The 23,118-nt window shown below is 32.6% G+C and overlaps 2 protein-coding genes across 2 annotated transcripts; one reads left to right on the top strand and one right to left on the bottom strand.

Moving 5' to 3' along the window:
* Window positions 1-3,722: 3,722 nt before the first annotated feature.
* On the top strand, window positions 3,723-6,677 carry LOC145140055 (transcription factor bHLH18-like). Its single transcript, XM_079073670.1, has 4 exons — window positions 3,723-3,877; window positions 3,974-4,535; window positions 5,126-5,503; window positions 6,141-6,677. Exons 2-4 carry the CDS (start codon window positions 3,984-3,986, stop codon window positions 6,213-6,215), a joined length of 1,005 nt encoding a protein of 334 aa, XP_078929796.1. The 5' UTR covers window positions 3,723-3,877; window positions 3,974-3,983; the 3' UTR covers window positions 6,216-6,677.
* A 2,433-nt stretch (window positions 6,678-9,110) lies between these two features.
* LOC145141174 (malate dehydrogenase, glyoxysomal) lies at window positions 9,111-11,981 on the bottom strand. Its single transcript, XM_079074497.1, has 9 exons — window positions 11,964-11,981; window positions 11,520-11,660; window positions 11,026-11,241; window positions 10,632-10,946; window positions 10,376-10,549; window positions 10,247-10,282; window positions 9,914-10,003; window positions 9,448-9,542; window positions 9,111-9,353 (listed from the first exon to the last, which is right to left on the bottom strand). The coding sequence occupies exons 1-9, from the start codon at window positions 11,964-11,966 to the stop codon at window positions 9,281-9,283; spliced, it is 1,143 nt and encodes a 380-aa protein (XP_078930623.1). The 5' UTR covers window positions 11,967-11,981; the 3' UTR covers window positions 9,111-9,280.
* Window positions 11,982-23,118: the final 11,137 nt, after the last annotated feature.

The following is a 23,118-nucleotide window of genomic DNA, read 5'->3' as shown; positions in this document are numbered from 1 at the left end:
TAGTTGTGTCCTGTTTAGTGATCTTTTTCAAACCAAGATGTGAGTTTTCCTCGATGTACTTGTGGGTCGAAGGCACCAAGGCCGTCCCATTGGATTGATATACTGATATATACCGATTGATGATATGCTGAGTATGTAGTAGATCTGCATGATTGTATGATGGCTGCTGATATGCGTTAGGTTGGTAGATCTGTAGGACTACCTATGATTTTTGTATGTATAATTATCTGTCTGCTGAATATTCTTGTTATCTGTTATAGGTCGACATGTTATGTTGGGGTTGAGACTACTACTTTGTACTGTCAGTCAATAGACCGGGGCAATCCAATCGGGAGGTTATGGGCCAGGGTATTCCAACCGGGAGGTTCTGGGCCAGGGTAATCCAACCGGGAGGTTGTGGACCCAGTACATGATGTGGGCCAAGATAAGCCAATCGGGAGGTTGTGGACCCGGCATGCAGGATTGTATATGTTATGTGTTGTGTGGTGGTACTTTGAGGGAACTTACTAAGCTTGGGCTTATAGTTTCAGTTTATTGTGCCAGGTACTTCATATGACCGTGACAAGGTGAAGGCGTGATCGTGTACATCCTTCGGTTTTATGTTATTTGGATTTTAGGATACTCTGATTACTGAAAGACACTTTTGAAACAATGGTTTTGTAAACAATTATGGTTTTAGGTTGTTTTTGAAAAGTTAAAATATATTGTAATTTTTGGGATGTTACACTAGCATTGAATAAACTACCAACAAGATGTAACATTTATAGTAGATGTATTAACGTTGCTTCCTTGTTGTACCCAACGTGTGAGTTGTACTTGGAATTATGGACCTTCTTCTTTTTTTTCGTACAATTTGTTTATTACAATTTGGAAGAAAAAAATTACAAATTGGTGGGGAATTTCATTTTGAAGATGATACTCGTATGATGATTGGTTAGCTTGGTTCATGTATTTATAATCGGATAGAGTTGTTAAAGATTACATGTAAGCCACATGCTTTACAATTCGGTGGAACATTTGGTTTTATTGGAATGGCTGCTTGTTTGGACTTTGGTACTTTTGATCCCAAAAGTGTGTTGTTTTTTTTTTTTTTTTTTTTTTTTTAATAATATTGTCACTCACTGGCATTTAAAACCTAATTGGGTTGGGTTGCTTCAAAATCTCATTCTTGTTATTTCTTTGGGATATCTCTGATAAAGTCTCAATATTTTGAGTTAGTTTACGGTTTAATTCCAACTTCTATTTTTTAAACAAAAAATTTCGATTATTTTATATTTGCCCAAATTAACGAAACAATCTTTATTTTTTTCAACAGAAAATTACAGATTATCGTATAAATCAGATAATCAAGATTTTTTTGTTTCAAAATTAAATGTTGGGATTAAACCGTAAACGCAGGGCCGGCCCATGGGCCTGGGCAAGCTGGGCGACCGCCCCGGGCCCCCAAATGTCAAAGGGCCCCCATTTTATATTTCTTATATTAATTATATAGCAGTAGACCATTAGTTTTAAGCTTATAGGACCGGTTATTGAAGCCCACTCCTCTTATCAGGCGCCAACCCAAAAAGGAAGCGGATGAATGAGCGATGGCGACTGGCGTGCGAGAGAGGAGTGATGTCCGACTTCCAAGGCAAATTTCCATGGAAAATCCAAAAGTTTTCTCCGGATTCGATAAGGTAAGCAACAGTCAGAACTCAAATTTTTTCTAATTCTTATTCAATTTCAGTTGAATCGATCTCGATCTCTGATTTCTTCTCCCATTCTCCATCTTTTCTGATTTCTGATTTAGGGCATCTGATTGTCAAATCGACATTCTTCTTCTTCTTCTTCTTCTTCTTTTTTTGCAACGGCGAATAATTATATATAAAAAAACCAAGACAGCAGCAAGAAGCTGAGCAAGGGAGCAACCAAACAAACCAAAGAGTAATAAACAAACAATATAACATCATTTTGCTTAACAATTTGAACTAAAAAAGAGAAAAGGGGGAGCAGCTCCATGATTCCGAGAATTGCTAGTCACAGATGAAGTCACATTAGTATTTGAGACTGAGTATTCCCACCGAAATTGCTGATTGTGAATTTGTGATTTGTGAAATTTTTTATGTTTCTGTAAGTTGTACTTTCTAGCCTTGAATTGAAATTTCTTATTTTTTCTGTGAATTTGTGCTATATTGATATTCTACTCTTTTATGAATCTTTTTTTTATCTTTAGAATTTTATGTTGTGTAGAATTCGAGAATCCAACTTATCCAAATCCATGTTTATGCCCTTTTGATTGATTGATTGTGAATCCCTGTAACTCTCACTGTAAGTGGCCTCTCGATTTATTTAGAGTTAATTTGTTATTCATTTGTTTAATTTCAGTTTTTGAATGTAAGAATGTTCATCATTTTAATCTGATTTCCTTTTTTTAATTTCAAAATTTTCTGCTGTGACTGTTGAGCTTTTTCAATTGGCATTTGGAAAATGCTTAGAAGTTATTTACAGACCCATAGCATCAGTATCACAGGCAACCAACAATAAGAGGTACAAAAGAACTCTTTTTTTTATTTTTTATTTTGTTTGTTGCTTGTTATCTGTTTGTTGGTTGCCTTTTATCACTTTGCATCTAAAAAAGCTCATGAATGTAAATTTCTTTAGTTTTTCTTTGTTATGTTTATGTATTAGGGTTCAGTGACCTTTTTATTTTGTTGTTTTGTATTGATAGATGCTAGGTTGTTTGGCTTCCGGGGCCTGTCCCAAAGTCTTTTCTTTCCATTGGTGGGGAGTCCCCAGCCTTTAATTGTATTATTTTTAATAAAAATTTTCGGAGGTGCCGCCCTCTATAAAAAAAAGGCCTCGATTTTTTTTTTGTCCCGGGCCCAAAATTGTCTAGGACCGGCCCTGCGTAAACGGACCCAAAATGTTGGAACTTCATTGGAGATTTCCCTTATTTCTTTCATGTAGTTGTTTCGGTTAGCCCGGTTCTTCGCTAGCTTAATAAAATTGTTTCTTTTCGGGTTTTTGAGTTTTTCATAAGTACATGCGTCTAAAACCTAATTGGGTTGGGTTGCTTCAAAATCTCATTCTTGTTATTCTTTCATATAGTTGTTTTGGTTTGCTTAGTTCTTTGCTATTTGCTAGCTTAATAAAATTGTTTCTTTTCTAAAAAATATGTACACATAAATATGAGATAACATATAGGACATCCCAATGTTTCTACTCTTACACACTAACCTGTATCTACAAACACCACAATCAAATGCATGAATCTATCAATTGGAATGATCATAACACACCATTACGAAAGAAGTAACGAAGAATCATAACATTACATTATCTTCAACACCAACAAAGATATCATTTCATCCAAGTTAACATTCTTTAAGTTTGGTAATGTTTACGAGAAATTGATCTTGGATTATGATGAAATGTCATGATTAATTGATTATGGCCTTTAATTCAACAAAAAAGCAACCATTGGAGTTGCTCCAACTGCACATGTCAACAACCCAATTTAAAATTCAAACAATGGTTCACATCCACGATCTTCAAGGGTTGGACTCAACATTGGTTGATTTAAAAAAAAAAAAAAAAAAAAAGCCTAATCACCAGTTTACCACCAATAATTTCATGAAAAAGTCTTTGAGTAACCCCTTAATTATTACACATTGCATAATTAGTTTTAAAATCCAAGTGATACCATCAATCGCCAACCATGATTTAATTAGTCTTTATTCTTATTCAAGCAGTCGTGTCCAGTGCATTTTGCCAACCCCTAGAGAGAGAAGATCAATAACTCGCTTCTAAATTATAGCTATAAAACTTAAGTTGATCTCTCAATAACAAAAGCGATTAGCCAAAAAATAATAAAAGCTCTGTTCTTTATACCAAAAAGGTAAAACTTATCGTCTATTCTCATATTAAATGCGATTTTTGATTTGGGGTTTCAGAATCTAACGTTCCTGTGTATATTTTGATATGTGTAATTCAGTCAAAACGAAATGGAGATTTCACATTTCAGAAACTTATCAGAATTGACAGGAATGGAAGACGCCTCTTTCAATTTCCAATGTCCAGTCAATTCATTCGACAATCAACTAGATTCAATGGCGATTTCAGGTACGTTTGGAGACAACATGGATCGTATCCATGGTCAATTAGGCGTGTTTGACTATTACAAACCTGTTATGGAACCATCTTCAAGACCAAGTAAACAGCTCAAAACAAGCAGCTGGAATTCCTCCATAACCACTGATCATTCTCATTCCTTAATGAATCTGAATCTATCTCAACAAGCAACACTCCTAACGCCTAAAGAAGAAATGACAGTTTCTTCAAAGAGCAGACATGGCTTTATTCGTGATACTCATCTCCATTTTAGCAACCAAGAGAGCTCTGGTTTTAATAAAGGTCATCATGGTGGGTTAGATGTTGCTAAAAATAGTAGCAAACATACCCCAGCTCAAGATCATATATTAGCTGAGAGAAAAAGGAGAGAGAAACTTAGTCAGAGGTTCATAGCTCTATCTGCTTTGGTTCCTGGCCTTAAAAAGGTAGTATTTCTTTCCTTTTCATCTTCTTCAAAAGTAATTACAGAGAGTTTTTTTACTCCAATTATCTGAAAATATTTATGGGTTTTTGATAGTTCATATTTTTATGCAAAAAGATGGTTGATTTATCATTCAAATGCCTTAAAGTTGTGAAGTGTTAAAAAAATGGTTGATTTTTCATGTTGATAGCTCAAATTTGTAAAAAGTTCACATTTTTATGCATAAAGATGGTTGATTTTTTATTCTGATACCTCAATAGTAAAAAGAAAAAAAGTTCATATCTTTTATGCAAAATTAGTACTTACGGACCTCAAATTGTAAAATTTTTGTACTTTTATGTAAAAAGTTCAAATTTTTATGCATAAAGATGATTGATTTTTAGTCTGATATCTTAAAATTAGTAATTTTTTTGTATTTATATGCAAAAATATGGTTGATTTGTCATGCTAATACCTCAAAATTGTAAAATGTTCACATTTTTATGCAAAAAAAGATGGTTGCTTTTTCATCACAATACCTCAATATTGTAAAATGGTCCAATTATTTAATTTTTTTATGGGATTTTGGTATTAATTAGTGTGATTATCTTATAGATGGATAAAGCTTCTGTTCTTGGAGATGCAATCAAGCACTTGAAAACCCTACAAGAGAAAGTGAAGACACTTGAGGAACAAATCAAGAAAAGACCAAATACAGAATCAGTAGTTTTTGTTAAAAGATATGAAATGTTAGCTGATGTTAATGAAAGTTCTTCATCAAATGAGAACTCTGGTGGGCCCATTCATGATCAACTCCCTGAAATCGAGGCAAGATTTTTTGGCAACGATGTTTTGATAAGAATTCACTGTGAGAAAAAGTCTGGTGTTCTTGAAAAGACATTGATTGAAATAGAGAAACTTCATCTATCTGTGATTAATAGCACTTCCATGACTTTTGCAAATTATGCACTCGATATAACGGTTATCGCTCAGGTAAAAAGTTTACATTTTTATTTCAAAAAACGGTTCGTTTTTCGTTATCATAACTTAAAATTGTGGAACTTTCACATTTTTTATGCATAAAGGTGGTTGATTTTTCATTATGATACCTTATAAATGGAAAAAGTTTATATTTTTATTCAAAAAGATGGTTGGTTTTTCGTTTGGGTACCTCAAAACTGTTAAAAGCTCATATTTTTATGCATAGATGGTTGCCTTTTCATTCTTATACCTTTGAAATTGAAAGAAAATAATATTGATGGCTCAAAAATGAAAAAGAAAATCAAAATTTTATGCAAAAAGATGGTTGATTTGTCATTTTTGATTACTCAGATTTGTAAAGAGTTTATATTTTTATGCAAAAGATGGTTGGTATTTCATTTTAATGCCTCAAAGTTAGAAAAAGTTAATATTTTAATGCAAAAAGATGGTTAATTTTTTATTCTGTTACCTCTAAATTGTGAAAAGTTCACATTTTTATGCAAAAGATTGTTGATTTTTCGCAATGATACATCAAAATTGTAAAAAAATTCACATTTTTATGCAAAAATATGGTTAAATTTTCATTTTTATATCTCATGATATTGCATATGAGTCGAAATAATTAAAACCCATATGAATATTTTGGCAGATGGATAAAGAATTTTCCATGGCAATGAAAGACCTCATGAAGAATCTACGTTTAGCTCTCAAGCAATTTATGTGAAGATTATTCCCTCTTTTATACCATTTTTCTTCATTTTGTTTTTTGTTTTTTTTTTTCTTTGAAATGGTGAGTGAAAAGCCTCGGTTTTCCTATCACTTTAAACCATTTTGATGCCTTAGAACCTTGTTTTGATATGGGGTTTATTTTGCAAGAGGATTTTTTTTTCTAACTTTTTTCATGGTTGACTTGTTGACCATGATAACAATCCTTTTGTTGTGAAGTAGCAACCTCTTTGGCTATAAATTTGTGGGCATTTTTTTCTGTAACTTTTCACTTGAATCTGATAGGGTTTTTAGATGGATGAAAAAACAGGAGTATGAATCAGTTGAAGTGTTTGGTGATGAGTGCTTTATAGGTCTAGTAATGTCTCTTTTGTTGTGTAATATGTTTGATAAATCTTGATTTATGGTAATGCATTAAGTTTGTAATAATTTCCATGGAAAAATTCTTAATTGTTTTTCATACTTTGGAGAGAATAGATCAGTTTCTATTGTTTATGTATATTCATACAGGTATTTTATGTTTTAGAATATTGTTTTTCTTTATTTGAATTGATTTTAGTGCAATATATAATTATATTAAGATAAAGATGTTTATTGTATCTCAAATTAGTTGGAATGAATAATGATTTATCAATTTCTGACCTTGACCATATGTTGCCATCTTCTTACCTAACATTTTATTTTTAATCTTTTATAATTTGACTATGATGTATCAAAATAAACTCTTTTAAATTTTAAAACAAGACAACTATTTTTTTTTATGTAAAAATATGACGACCCCTTACCCCACCCAAAATAAAATTAATTAAAGTTATACATCACAAATTTCGTTTGTAAAGTTAATTACTTTCTATGCATATGCAATTATGCATGTTGCCCTTTAAATTGTTACAACTGATTCTTCATTACAAGCCTACCATTATTTGTGTAAATTCTTAAAGAAATATCTTAATTTTCAAGAAATGATTTTAATCAAGTAAATAACAAAATCAACCTGGTTTGCCACCATAATCGAAATCTTAAAAGTTGTTAAAATCATGACATTGATCGTAGGATAATACAATCCTATCTAGGTAAATCAATCAAGATCATATGTGAGTCGTTTTTGGGTAAAAACAGAGTAGGATCGTAGGATCGTAGACTCGATTGTATGATCGTTGGTATTTTTTTAATTTCTAATATTTTGTCTTGGACTAATTAAATCGAATATGAACCCTAGAAAACCTATTTTAAATTGTTTATTATTAAATGATGCATTGAAGAATCATTTATTGTTAACTTAATGTTTAACTAATTGATACAAATATTTTTTATGTTTTAAATGCTTTTGGTAGAATCTTACGATCTCGGTTCAATGTTACGATCACGATCTTAAAAATCGGAAAACGATCATATATAAGATCCCGATCTTGATAGCCCTAATATTGTTTTTTAAAGGAAAACATAACACAATATTTCTCTATCTTTTCAACTAAATCTCATCATTTTTGATAAAATATATCAAGGGTTAATTGATTGTTATAATAACAACCAATATCACTTTGGTATTAAGTTGGGTAATAAACTATTTGTGTTGTTAAATAGATTACTTAATTCACTTTTCGTTCTTAAATATGTCACAACTTATAATGTGTCATCGTTTTATAACATACGCATGCATACTTTGTATCATATCATCATTAATGTGTCATGTAATGTGTTTGGCTATTGAAATTGTCCTGAATACCATATGACATTAAATTCAATAATACAACTTTTTTTTATCAACAAAAATAATTGATTATCCAAAAATAATAATTAATTACTATATCAGCAGAGATCCGGTAATCCTCTTAGGTCAATGGTTTAAGGAGATTATGATACTCTAAGTAATATAAATATATTATAGTGGACCAAAAATCTGGTTCCAACAGATTTATGTTTAATTAAAAATTATTAAAAATAAATATAAAATATCTTCATTGGGTGGCAGTTTGACCTTTCATTATGAACTCATTTGTTTGAAAGTAAAGCTCGTAAATGGTTGGTGATTGTGTGATCATAAGTTTGAAACTTTGAATATCAAATGTTAAATATGCAGAATGAATTATTAAACTATTAATAATCCAGTTTAAGCTTTCTAAAAAAATCATCTATGTTTGTAAAATGAATTCAATACAACCACCATAACCTACTATTACTGATTTAGCAGATTATCTTGATAAAGTGTGATGTTTTTTTTTTCCTAGTAAAATCATCCAACTTTAACACAGACAATGATAACAACTTTTTTGTATTTTTTTTTTGTTAAATGCGGTATTTTTTGGTTAGAAAAAGTTGTTAAAAATGGTATTTTGTTGCTTTTTTTAATTTTTTAAGAATTGTTCATTTGTTTTCAAAATAGCAATTTTTTTTTTTGTAATTTTATCGATTTGAGCTATAATATGTTTACAAGTTTTTTTTGGGCTTATGTGACACTTTATCTATAATTTAAGATACGATGCATAATTTTAGATGATTTGACATCAACATATTTTTCATTTATTAAGAAAAAATACAAAAAAAAAAATGAAAAACAACAACAAAACAGTGTCTTTAACAAATTTTTTTAGTTTCAACAACTTTTTCTAACAAAATCTTGTTGTCTATAACAAAAAAACAACAAGATTCCATTATGATTACACTACACACAAAAGGCTTACCTTATGTTATTCATTCCATTCCTTCAAGATTCCATTTCATCATTCCAAAGATACTCTTAATATCTCTAAGTAGAACATGTTTCCATTGATCATAGTTCTCATAACTTTATTTGTATACAATGATCAACATTTTGAATATATCCAACAATAATCAAATACATTTTTTTAGTTTACATATCAATTTAAACCTAGAGATTGTAAGGTTTATAAAATAGATGCAAGAAGTAACAAGATTAGAATATAATATGTGATATAAGTATTCTAATACATCTATTTTATGTATATTTGGATTCATACATTACATGCAACATGAAGTAACAAAGAAAGCCATGATAATAGAATCAACACTTGTATACCACCTCATCATTCTCACACCACCCTTTCATTTCCTTATAAAAGAAACCCCCTTTTCAATACTTGTTGCCAATTCTTTTTTAGCTTCCTCTAATCCAGCCCTATTTATGCAAATCAATCAAACATAAATTCTTAACTTCACCCAACATTCAAATAAATAAATAATAATAAATTGTGTTTCAATCAATGTCTTACCTTTCATATTCATTCAAAGGTCCAAGTTGGTATATTTCTTCCGCACCACCACGCCCTAGTTTCACTTGGGTTGCAAAGAATGGTAATTCCGTCACCTATTATCCAACATTTTCCAAAAAAAACTTCATAAACTTAAGATTTATAAAAGTTATTATTATTATTATTATTTTTTCCATTAAGTCATGTATAAGTAAAGTGGCTGAATAGGTAATGATGTCTGGATAAAGTGATGTATACATAAGATTTGTTTCTTTTCTAGACCGAATAAATCATCTGAATTAGACTAAATGACCATTTTACCCTAATGTGATGTATACATACATTATGTCAGGTTCTTTTGGCTTAATCCATTAAGTCAAAAAGAAACAACCATCAACCATGTATTGTTGTTGAGATCAAGTGCTTAACCAATTAAAGCTTATTAAGTGTATTAATGTGGGACGAGGGTATTATAGTAATTTTATACCTGAGAAGCTACAAAAGCACACTCCACAATGCCAGCATCGCCTCTTAAGCCACGAAGACAACAATCTGCAAATTTAACCGCTGCATACGCCTGTAAAATTGTTAAATTCTCTATTTTAATTTCATGGACTTCTAATATAAAATAAGAATTTGAGTCATGTATGGGTAAAATGGCTGAAGGAATAACGATGTTTGTTTGGATAAAGTGTTGTATGCACAAAATCTGTTTCCTTTCTAGACTGAATAAACCGTTTACTAAATGACCATTTTACCCTTACATTCTAAAATAACAAATTTCACAATATTCACTAAATTTAATCCTTATAAGGCTTACCATTGAGAGTGTTGCAGAGCCAGCCCCAGCTTTTGCCTGAAATTGTAATTTTAGTTATCATAAGTTTATAAATAGTTAAATAAAATTTTAAAGAGAGAAAAAAATGATGTGGTTTTAACTTTTTATTACCTGAACAACTTCAGTTCCACCATCTTGAATGCGCTTTGTTAAGTATTCAGTTTCTTCTTTAGTGAAGGAACATGGAGGCTTCACCTGTGAAAGCAGGGGCAAAATGGTAACTCCCGCATGTCCTCCAACCACAGGGACACTAACTTCTCTTGGATCAAGTCCCAAAACTTCAGCCTGAAAAAGTAAATCAATTAAAAATCTCTTAGCATGGTCAACAAAAGTCAAACTTGTAAAGAATAAAGAATTGCTTGCATACCACAAAAGTGTTGGCTCTAACAACATCAAGCATGGTGACACCAAGAAGGCGTTTGGGATCATAAGTGCCAGCTTTCTTGAAAACTTCTGCAGCAATTGGAACTGTAGAGTTGACCGGATTACTGATTAAGTTGACTATTGCATTAGGGCAACACCTGGCAATTCCTTCACAAAGGGTTTTAACAATTCCAGCATTAATCTTGAAAAGATCATCTCTTGTCATTCCAGGCTTTCTTGGAACACCAGCAGGTATGATCACAAGATCCATCCCTGTAAGTGCAGCATCAAGCTGTGGTTGCCCTAGAAAACCTCTCACCTGACAAAAAATGGTGAATCAAGGGCATTTTAGACATTTCACAAAATAGCTAAGAAAGTAGTGATGAAAAGAAAGTTACCACAGCACCAGTATCCATATGGCTGATATCAGCTGTGACACCAGGGGCATTGACGACATCATAGAGATGAAGAACAGAAACCAATGGATTCATCTTCATTAGCATAGCTAAAGGTTGACCGATCCCTCCAGCAGCTCCCAATATCGCAACTTTGAATCCAGGCGCTCCTCCTTTTGCTCTGCAATTAGCTCGCTCCAGTACAGAGCCTCCTTCCATCTTCGAGTACATAATTCAATAAAAAACGAAGATTGAAGTTACAATTAGGGTTTATAGTTCAAATCTCATCCGTATTGAGGTATAGACATTAGTCGAATTCAGATTTGAAACAGGCTAATACAGTAGACATCAATCCATCATCGTCGAAACCAGTAAATTCGATTTCAGATTGTAGCAGATGAAGAACCCTAACGGGTCATGTGAGCTGAAACAAGAATCTATAGAATCACATAACACCGGAATTATGTGGCTATGAAATTAAGAATCGAGGGAAAAACCTGGGAATTTGAAGGGTGGAGATGAGCTGCGATTCTTGCAATTCGCTGATTGGCTTCCATAGTTGTACCTTTTTTTTTAGGTGTCGAGTGTTTCTTGGCGATCAAGAGAAGTGAATAAATGGAGTTTAACAGGGAAGAAGTCTGGAAGATAAAGTATGGATAAATTTTCCTTTTTTAAATGGTGTCAATTTAATAGTCGAATAAAGAATTCACAAAATTATTTTGTGGAAAATAATCCCTTATCCTTTATCTTGTGTGTTTGTGGTTCTGTGTGCAGATGTAGTGATTGATTTTGTATTCTTTTGAAACTTGATTGAGAACCGAATCGAAAATTAGGTTAAAGATTAAGATCTTCAGAATTTGGGGAAATTTTCTAGGGTAATTGAAGTTGCGAATTTGATTGTAATCCGATTTCATTCAAAGCTGAATTTATTGTTTAGTTACCATGAATGATGAATCCCCTTTTCTTGCCTAACTGCCATGGGAAGAAGCACGTTTGAAGGAACTGATTGACCTTGTGTCAAAAATGGTTGCATGGAAGTTCTTGTTGAAGCACGTTTAGAATTGTGTAATTCAAAAAAAAATAAAAAAAATAAAAAATAATAATAATAATAAGTTCGTCAAAAAATATGACCTTTTTTTCTTAAATTGAGTAATCTAACTTCAAGTAATTTATTAATAACCAGGTGTAAAACCCGTATATTATACGGATTGATTAAAAAAAATTAAATATTAAAATTTAAATAATAAGTACTTTTTAAAATAAAATTTTAAAAATAAACAATAAAAAAACATATTAATTACAATTTACTATCATATTTATTACATTTAATACTTTACATATATAAGTAAATGTATTATATGACTTTTTAATTTTAAAAATTGAACAAACTCATAAATTGACATGTGGATATTATTTATTTAAAAAATATTATAAAATGACAAGTGTCAAAATTTATGAGAGATGGACTAGTGACAAAATTATTTTCATTTATTAGGAAGGATAATCAACTTTTTTAACTTTTGAAAAAATTGTTACTTTCTTCGGAATAGGGCATTTCAGAGAAAAATGTATTAATTATGGAGTATTTGCTGGTAGTTGGAGTTTGGATTCCAAAATATGACACGGTACATTCCGGATTGACAGAGTCAATTCCGGAATACGGTAGTCAATAACCTACATGTAAAACTGACATTCCAGAATCAAAGATACATATTCCAGACACCAAAAAACTAGGTATTTCTTCCCTATATATAACATATGGTATTTCATTTAGTTATTCACTTATTTTGGGTCATATATAGTTCTTTATTGTAACTGCTTGCTTAAAGATGAGTTTCTCAGACAGTGAGCACGAAAAAAACTTTACCAACTTGTCTGTTTACCTGCAAACCTTGAGCGGACGAACCCTCACAGTTACACGGACATCAAAACTGATGTTATATATCGTTTCCAACTCCGTTTTGTGGTTATTAGATGTGCGGTAAAATAAGTTTGGTCTATATTTTAATTGTTTATTTAAAATTTATAATTTTATTACAACTAATTGTTTTGTTTTCCCAAAAAAATACAAGTCCATGCATTCATAGGTTGCTTGTCGTTTGCCATCTTTATATGTATTGTCCCTCTAAGACGGGACTACCTACAGACATACAATGTTCATAGTACTTTCTATGGACGAAAACAAGCACACCATGCTAATAGCATTTGGTTTGGGCATGACAAATAATGTGGACTTTTGTTCCTAGTTTTTGATGAGGTTGAAGGAAGTTCTCATGGATGTTAGGGAAGCATCGTTCATAACCAATATGGACGATGTCATTACTTTTTCCCTAGGTTAGGCATTCATTAGTTTTGTCATGGGTATTGTTGTAAGAGTTTGACAATGTATATGTGCATAAGAGTTGGTCGAAACAAAACATTTGAACCTTTGTTCTAGCGTACATGCAAATCATCTATTATGTCTGATTTTCAACAAATATTATGTCGGCTAACCTATGATACACATGAGGTGTTTGCCAACATCGATCATGTGAAATAGTCAAGACCCTATTTCCATAACATCCATTTGAATGTACTCATCATTAATATTTCAGAATTCCTCGTATTGTTATTGGTTAATGAACGGAATGTACCAATAATAACGCTTATTGAGGTAATTCGTGAGTACATTCAATGGATTTTTGTTCAACGCATTCTTATGGGAGGTAAAATACTATAATATGTTGAATTATTATTTAGTTATAAAATTACCATTCAATGGATTACTCACCCCGTATGCAGAGATGATGCTTCACAGGAGGATGCAAAACTATGTTCGGTGGCAGACAATAAAGATCCCGTCCAAGATCTTATCTAACATTTTTTTATTTTTATTTTTATTTTTAAACAAGTTGTTTTGTAGATCTGAACCGCCACATATTTTCATGTGGGAAATGACACATTCTCGGTATCGCGTGTGGTCATGCTATTGCGGCATCACGTTATTCAAACATCACATAATTAGACCATATAGTTCAAATATATTACAGGGCTGATTTGTTTCGATGTATATACCAGACACAAAATATGGATCCTATTTCCCTTCAATATGAATGCGAAATACCAGACTCATTGATGGTTATTTCCATCCCTATGTAACCATATATTTATTTTTATCACAATTAATTATGTTTGTTATCATATTGGAATGACTAATGGAAATTGTTATTTCCATATTATTTTTTAAATATTACAAAGAAAAAAAAAACTTAATTTAGATATACCATAAACTCTTTTAGAAATATCATACAATTATTTAACCTACAAATAACAAAATATATAATTCAAAAATACCATAACAAAATACATAACGTATAAAAACCATACAAATATTTAACCAACAAATAAAAAATACGGGACATCTTTTAAAATATTCCAAGCATCTTCGTATGGGAAATTAACCCCGTTATTTTTGTTTATGTATTGCACCTTAGCTAACGGTAAAATTACTTCTTCATCGTCATTTAATTATTCATTATCGATTGTGTGATAAATTTTATTAAACATCTTCACCTTTGAGCTTATGTCTTTAAATGTACTCTTCACTTCTTCTGTTCGATACTCTCTGCAATATAACTCATAATGAAACTTGTTTTTAAGCGGACCCAACATGATATGTGCATCAAACATGGGAGACCAGTGACAACAATATCATCCTCAATGATTATCCAAGACCAAGCGAGCATGATCTCTTCTTCTGAGTCCATGGTAGTGATTGATTTGTTTCCATTCCGAAGTTCTATAAGTAATTTCCATTCCAATGAACATTGAAGGTCACACAATCCAATGCACATATTTTGGACTAACATTCAAAACGTTGAATCAATCATTTAGTTATGTCATAGATTCATGACACACATATTCCGGACTCACGGACCCACATTCCGGACATACATTGTTTTGTTAAAACATCACACTATTAATATGCATCTACCATCCATCGTAAGCGAAGTACATTAGAAAAGTAAAAACTTGAGAATGAGTTCATCTGAATTTGGTGTTTGGCATTGTGAAGAAGAAGATTGCTATGTTTTTTTTTTAATATGTAACACTCGGAATCTTGAGGAGCAATTGTATGGAATGAATCCCATTTTGAGGACTGGACACGACGTGTTGGAGGAACCAACACGGCGTGTCTAGTTAAGGAAAAGTATGGTTCTCATTAAGGTTAACATAGCATGTTGGTGTCTAAACACGGCGTGTTGGAAGCTGTGAAGGAAACCCTAATTTTTAGGATGTTACTGTTGGGTTTTGGTATAATACAACATCCTATGGTGCACATACAACCCTAAATACCTTGGATCTATGTTTTCACTAATTATACATGCAAATGGTTTCCAAGGTATTGAACCTATAGCTAGCATGCAATTGTCATACAAACTACATAAAATACTAGATAGTGTAACATACCTTTTTTGTGTGGCTGGAAGTCTTGATGTATTTGGCCTTAAGAACTTAGTCCCAATAGTGTGGAAGCCTCAAATGAAGTCACAGCACATCAAGGACAAAGGTAGGACTGGAGAGAGAATCTCCATGCACTCTAAAACCTTCATGAACTCCAAGAACATGCACACACATACTTGTTGGATTAATGTCTAAGTCCATAACTATATTTGGTATGTACTTGACCCGACCCGGCATGGTCCATTTGGGTTGCACTTCACCGGCACAATTTATATGGATAGTCTTTTGAGAATAGTATATTTATGATTTATATTAATATATTATAAGTTCTAATATATTAATATGGAATCATATTATTTAATTAGTATTGATCAAGAATTAATTTAGAATTAATTAAGTGATCAAAAAGAACTAATTAAATATGGACTCTTATATATATGGACTGGGCCAAGTTCATTTAGGTTGGGCTAAGCTTTCATGGATGGTCCATTGAGCTTTTAACCCATGGATCCTATGTAAATGAAAGGTCATGGGCATTAGGGTTTACATGGATGTAACCCTAATCCTCCATAATATATAAAGGGGTCATTGGCTCACAAAATTGGCACAAGTGTGTGAAAATAAGAGTGGGCCGATTTTAGTGTGCATACATATTCTCTCAAGTTTTTCCAAGGTGTTTTGGTGATTTGTGATTCCACTTGAGGCTTCCACACTATTGAGGCTAAGCTCTTAAAGCTTGAAGACATCAAACTACATCAAAAGGTATGTCATCTAACTAGAACTTTGTAGTATAGGTGCTTCATAATATGCTAGTTAGGATGAAACCTTGGAATAGTTAATATTTGCATGTATAATAGAGAAAACATAGATCCAAGGTTTATAGGGTTGCATGTACACCATAGGAGTGTTAGAATGCTCAAAACCCAACAGTGGTATCAGAGCCTGGTTGTTTTCTATTATATTGATGCAAATGTTTTATTTTCAAGTTGAAAAAAAAGGAAAAAAAACACGATGTTTGTCAAATTTTAAGATAATTACTTGTTTTTGTGAAAAACTAATTATTTGTAAAATTTGAATCATTTGCTATATGAGTTGAATTAGGTCAAATTTAGTAAAAGATAAAATGATATGATTATTTTATTAGTTTTAAAAGTTTGATCTAAAGAGTTTTTTGAAACCTCCATAAGTTATGGATATGAAAAGGTTTTTAAAAAAAAATTGATTCAAAGTTTTTTATGGAGTTACAAAACTTGGTCTTAATGTTTTAAAGAATTCCATAACTTGTTCTTAAGTTATGGAACATGAAAAGTTTCATCATAAAACAAGTATTTAACTTCATAAGTTATGGAATCCAAAAGTTTTCAAGAGTTACAAAACTTGCCCTCAAGTTTTGGAATTTGGAAAAAGTTTTTTTATGATAAAAAAAAAAGAATTGAATTCTAAAACTCTTGGGTTCATAACTTAAACAATTAATTAAATGGTTTTAATTTTGAATTTAATAATTGGAATTATGATGTTTTTATTGAATAATTCAATTAACTCTTATGGACTTTATTAATAGATAATTAAAGTGTTTAATTAAAAGAGAATTAATAATTCCATAATGACATGGTTTAAATTTAATTAAATTAAGAGTATAGGCTAATTAATAGATTAAACCACCAAGTATTTTAAATGTCTAAAATACACCCTTATACTATTATAATATTAAAAGTTTAATATATTATATGTATAAGAGCAAGTCGTCTTACCATTAGTAGGTCTCATTCACGAAGCCGGTCTATAAGGGGGGTATAAGGTTACTGCCTATAAAATGGCAGTTTAATGGGTGTCCACTCTCACCCACCGCTTCCTTGACTGGTGGAGGGTCGTTAGCCGAACAGGTAGGACAATGACTATAATTCTCCCTTCATTAAAAGTATTAATGACAAATACTAAGTAACTAAACATTTATAAATTCCCAATCTTAGTTACTTAGGAAAATGTGAATTTGGTGCTAACCCATGAAATTACACTTTGCACTTTCTTAAGTCAGTTAGTGGAGCCTGTGTGGTTAACCGGCACACTAGCTTGATTTAACAAGGTAGGCAAAGGGTAACTTAATGTTTATCATAGCATCGGTGGAGCGTGTGTGGTTAACCGGCACATCGATTGAGGGGTAAATATTAAGGGTACCAAGTATATTTGCATGGTTACTTCACACCTTGTTTTGTGATCCTCGGCATCCCAGTCACAAAACCTGAAGGGCACACTCGAGATTGAAACATGCCATTGAAAAGTTCAATGAATCTCAAAAGAATCTAGGAGTTTCAAAACCAATTAAAACCTAATAATACATTTCGTTTATCTTGGTGGAAATTGGTGAATCGTCATTCACCTACCTTCAAGTATTTTATAGCTTGGATTACGGCATCCCTCTTCCAAGTTATAAAATAGTTTGTTGGGTCCTGGCCTTAATATATCATATTGGGTGTTATATTAAGGACTTAAATCAACTTTACGTGAATTTCTCCCATTGTTGATGTCTGGTTTAGACAACAATGATCTTCCCAAACCAAGCTTTCCTAATGAATATGACTTCTCGAGTTTGGCTCATGGAAGTCATACTTCTCTTCCTCCACCTCCTCCAATTATTCTCCCTAACCCACAAGTTCAAGGTCACTCAAGCCCTATGGCAAGCAAGGTCTATGTGTGATCACATCTTAGAGATGAAGTCACATATTGACAAGCCGGGAGAGTTGGGTGTCAAAGTCTTGAGAAAGTTGGATGTTCAATCACTTTCTAAGTCACATAGTGAGTTCCTTTAGGACTACTATGAAACAGACTATGACATGAACCTTAATGATCATATCTATTTGCTTGGTGGTGCTGAATCAGCAATGATTTGGAACGATAGTAAAGCAAATTTGATTAGAAGATTAACTTCCCAAAAACTTTATGGACAGTGACAATGGTGACACTGGAAATCCAGAAAAAGCATTCTCTTCCCAATGGAAAGGGATTGGCCATAGTCAACCCGGTTGACCAAATGGTAAAGAGAAAGGCTAAGTCTGAGATAGTCCCATTACCAAAGGGTCCATATGTTTATTTTGCCAAAGGAAGGGGCGTTGATTGCAAAGCTGCCAAATTTACCTAAGGATGTTAAAGTCAATAAGTTTGACTCTACATCAGGTAGAGCCCATTATCTAACTCTGTTAAGTTCTATTCTGAGATCCTCATTACATGATGTGACTGGGTCACATGTTGATGTTTTAAGAATCAAAGAATAGAGAGAAATCTTAAAGGAAGTATATACCGATTCTGATCGCGAAGGTGGATTTCGATCGCATCAGAATTTTGAGCGGTTGCTTAAGAAGTTATGATATATTGCTAAGGAATAGATAACAACATTTTTCCATGTGGATTGTAAGGATAAGTTTTTCCGCAAAGTTTTAAAATAAAAGAAAATTGTTTAATTTTATTTATTTGAAGTATCCTTACAATGGCATTTGTGGAAAATTGTTGCTTATATGATTCCACTGACAGCAATATTGGAAAATGCATTTGATTCTTTCATTTGTGGTAGTGTGTAAATTTACCAAATCAGGAAAGTTCCTTATCGCCCAAGTTTCAATTGGACCGAAACTTGGAATCATGCAAGTTGAATAGTATGACGAATGAGAACTTTCAAGCATTGGAAAATCAAGACTAATTACTTGTTCACACGGATGTGTGAGTCAAGTGAAGGACTAAAGCGATCGAGTACACATTCTTGTGCACTGGTCATGTCCACCACAAAGCTCGTTAAGACTATTTGATTTACTAAAATTTAGTAAATATGGTTATACTTACAAGTTTAAGTATAATTCTGAAACATTGGAAAAGTCTCAATGTATGGCGAAACGAATGGGAAGAATCAAATTAGGCAGAAAGATAAAAGTTTCTCAAATCTGAAAAGATGGGAGAGTACTTTAGTATCATGTTTGTGATCATCTTAATGATTTAGAAATCATATCACAATTAGTCCTCTAAAGGTCATCTTAGTGTATTCTTATGACTAAGAAGAGGAGTCATGAATTGTTGAAATGGTTAGATCAGGAAGATGAGTCATACTTCGTTCCAAAATAATTCTTAGAGTCATACTCCAAGATTGTAACTTGAGTGACATATCTTAAAGAAAGGTTTAAAACACTTGTCAAATGTAAGAGTAAAAGTGTCCTACTCTTGTACATTTGAAATTGGTAAGTTGTGATGTTTTGGATAAAACAAAGACCAACTAAGGCCAATTGTGTGAAGTGTTTGTCTTGATAAAGAATCCGCACTATCTCTTGAATATTTGGCAAGATAGTCTTATATGTCAAGAGGATAGTGGGAGTCTTAAAGATCCTAAAAAGAATTTCAATAACTAATCAAGAATAAAACCTGAGGTTCTTCACTAGCACACGACTTGAGGTTTATAACCTATCGTGTTGACATATTTTGTGCCCATTCCAGTTAAAGTTGGCTTTGCATAGGAGTTCTGAAAGTTCTCAATTGGTTGCATAACAACTTGGAAGCAATGGCAGGCCCTGTACTGCCAGGTGGCAAGAAGTTAAGATTGCATAAGTTCAGTCCATATGAGTTTGGATTTGTCATTATCCTTGTCTTGTGACTATGGTTTTGACGATTCACATGGATAAGAACACATACACCATAAAATCTAAGGGTCATAAGGTTTCTCTCCGATTCATGAAAATGATGGTGAGGAAACACTTCCACCAAGTAGATTTGAAGCAGATGGCAAAAGGTCTAAACAATTGAGACTATGATTACGACATCCCTTTTCATAGTTCTGAAATTGTTTAGACACACATGCATGCTATCTAAGGAAAGGTGTATGATTTTGATAAAGTTTTATCAAAGCATCTCGTATCAGAAATCTGAACTTTGGGAAGAAAGTCAATAAAGTATTGATTTCTAGAAGTCCAGCTGATTTCTGAGTACATGTCAAAGCTAGTGGGAGCATAAGTGTTATGCTAATAATCATCATGTTAGTGGGAGCATGATAATTATTGTTAGTGTTGCAAGTTAGCAATGTTAATTATAGAAAACAAAAGTTTCAATTCGTGAGGCTGCAGGGATTGAAAAAGTTGTTTTGCTATAATTAAGGGAGAGGATATACTTCATTTCAGTTCTAAAGGCTTAGATTGAGACCTTAATCATCTTTAGTCAAGAATATATATATGAATTTCATGTTGGATTGGTTCAACTTAAGGCAAATAAAAATATTGTAGCAAAAGACTGGTCTAGAATCATGTCTTTATGTGAGACATCATGAATCGTGTACCATTTGCTTTGGGTATAGGATCGATTGCATATGCTATAATATTTGTCATTTCTAAATTTTTCCAAATGCCCAGAGGCATTAAGAAGGGAAAAGGTCTAGAATTGGATATGACTAAAATGATTAAGCAATTGTCGAGGACAATCTGAGGTTTACCAAAGATTGGTTGCTCAGGGACAGTTGGAAGTATAGTGCTAATTTTGGAAGGACCATATTGACATATTCTGAAAAGAGGCATCTCTTATTCAGAAGTGATAGTCAAAATGAGAATATGGAGTTGTCTCCATAGGTGGAAGTTATCTGTGTAAGATTAGAAAACTTAATGCAAGAAGCATGTCCAAAGCAATACACTTTGAATATGAGACTTAGTTTCCATGGAGTTGATCTCCATTGGAATACCTTATAATGATTGTTGACAAGTCTTTGTGACTTTGTACATATTTATTACAGGAGGGTCAGTGCATATAAGTTTAAAATCTAAACAGATTTCGATAAATGATAGGAATTTGAAATTCTCACATTTTTCGATAAGGATTTGGGAGTGTGAAATTAGAATCATTGAAATTATGTTCAATTGGTTTATTTCACAAAGTAAGGATTATAGACAAACATAGAGTGCATACTTGGTGTATGGCAAAGCTATTGTTTAAGAAAAACATAGTGTACATGCTTGGAGCATGGGACAACTTGTGTTTTTAATTCAAGTATAAAGTTGATAAAACCGAAACAATGAATAATGAGTAATCAGTATGGTGATAAATAAAGTGTTTATTTATATTCATAGGGTTTGATACCATATTTGATTCATTTATTCTTGTGTTTCACTTTGCATGTTTTGACTTCCAGAATAACTAAGTCGCTCTTCCTGAATGATTAAGTTATTCAAACCATCCACAGTCGGTCATATGTTGGAAGTAGATATGAATCAAGACTGTAATGGGTTGGTTTGTAGAGGTCCAAGTTGGTGGACAAAGTGGTGCTACAACACTCATGAGTGCTCATAAGTTCTGAGTATTGGATTCAACCCGCGCTCATTTGAATCACTTCATGGATTTTATCACGAGTGATCATGAGACGCTAATATCTTATATTCTTCAAACCTAGAGATATGAGTTGTTACTATGAGTTGGTTATACATTGATTGCATGAAAACGCATTTGGTAACTCGATGTTATAAAACGTGCCTTTGTGTATGATTCAACAAGTAGTAGAACAAGCCATATGAGTCGAAGTTTATCCATTCCTTTTACCTTCGGGATAAAAGCGATATTTGTGGGCCCCTCGATGATTTAGCGATGACACATGTGAGTGCTTGGCCAAGCCAGGGCTGATTTGATTTGTTCAATCAGTCATTCATCATAAATCGAAAATCGGGAAACAACAAATGGACAGAGAGAATGATTATAATCCATGTCTCAGTCCATATGATATCTAGAATGGAGGAATATATGATCCCTTATCTAATGGACAAGTCATTGACAAGGTCAGAGTTCGACAGCGGCTTTAAGAGCTACGATTGCCAGTTCGGTTCCTGAAGTCATACGCAATAATAGTTTTAGACTTATCCAAGTGGGAGACTGTTGGATTAATGTCTAAGTCCATAACTATATTTGGTATGTACTTGACCCGACCCGACATGGTCCATTTGGGTTGCACTTCACCGACACAATTTATATGGATAGTCTTTTGAGAATAGTATATTTATGATTTATATTAATATATTATAAGTTCTAATATATTAATATGGAATCATATTATTTAATTAGTATTGATCAAGAATTAATTTAGAATTAATTAAGTGATCAAAAAGAACTAATTAAATATGGACTCTTATATATATGGAATGGGCCAAGTTCATTTAGGTTGGGCTAAGCTTTCATGGATGGTCCATGGAGCTTTTAACCCATGGATCCTATGTAAATGAAAGGTCATGGGTATTAGGGTTTACGTGGATGTAACCCTAATCCTCCATAATATATAAAGGGGTCATTGGCTCACAAAATTGGCACAAGTGTGTGAAAATAAGAGTGGGCCGATTTTAGTGTGCATACATATTCTCTCAAGTTTTTCCAAAGTGTTTTGGTGATTTGTGATTCCACTTGAGGCTTCCACACTATTGGGGCTAAGCTCTTAAAGCTTGAAGACATCAAGCTACATCAAAAGGTATGTCATCTAACTAGAACTTTGTAGTATAAGTGCTTCATAATATGCTAGTTAGGATGAAACCTTGGAATAGTTAATATTTGCATGTATAATAGAGAAAACATAGATCCAAGGTTTATAGGGTTGCATGTACACCATAGGAGTGTTAGAATGCTCAAAACCCAACAGTGGTATTAGAGCCTGGTTGT

This window comes from Lactuca virosa, chromosome 9 (assembly GCF_052849685.1).
Source record: "Lactuca virosa cultivar CGN04683 chromosome 9, Lactuca_virosa_CGN04683_v6, whole genome shotgun sequence".
NCBI classification, from domain to species: Eukaryota; Viridiplantae; Streptophyta; class Magnoliopsida; order Asterales; family Asteraceae; genus Lactuca; species Lactuca virosa.
This window is presented reverse-complemented; position numbering and strand designations above follow the sequence as displayed.

Bases quoted from the DNA above. Each gene is read 5' to 3' on its own strand.
- LOC145140055 (XM_079073670.1), top strand. From the start codon at position 3,984: ATGGAGATTTCACATTTCAGAAACTTATCAGAATTGACAGGAATGGAA. The intron at 4,536-5,125 runs GTAGTATTTCTT...ATTATCTTATAG, and splicing joins TGGTTCCTGGCCTTAAAAAG to ATGGATAAAGCTTCTGTTCT. The intron at 5,504-6,140 runs GTAAAAAGTTTA...ATATTTTGGCAG, and splicing joins ATATAACGGTTATCGCTCAG to ATGGATAAAGAATTTTCCAT.
- LOC145141174 (XM_079074497.1), bottom strand. The intron at 11,242-11,519 runs GTTTTTCCCTCG...ATGTACTCGAAG, and splicing joins TCCACCCTTCAAATTCCCAG to ATGGAAGGAGGCTCTGTACT. The intron at 10,947-11,025 runs GTAACTTTCTTT...ATTTTTTGTCAG, and splicing joins ATATGGATACTGGTGCTGTG to GTGAGAGGTTTTCTAGGGCA.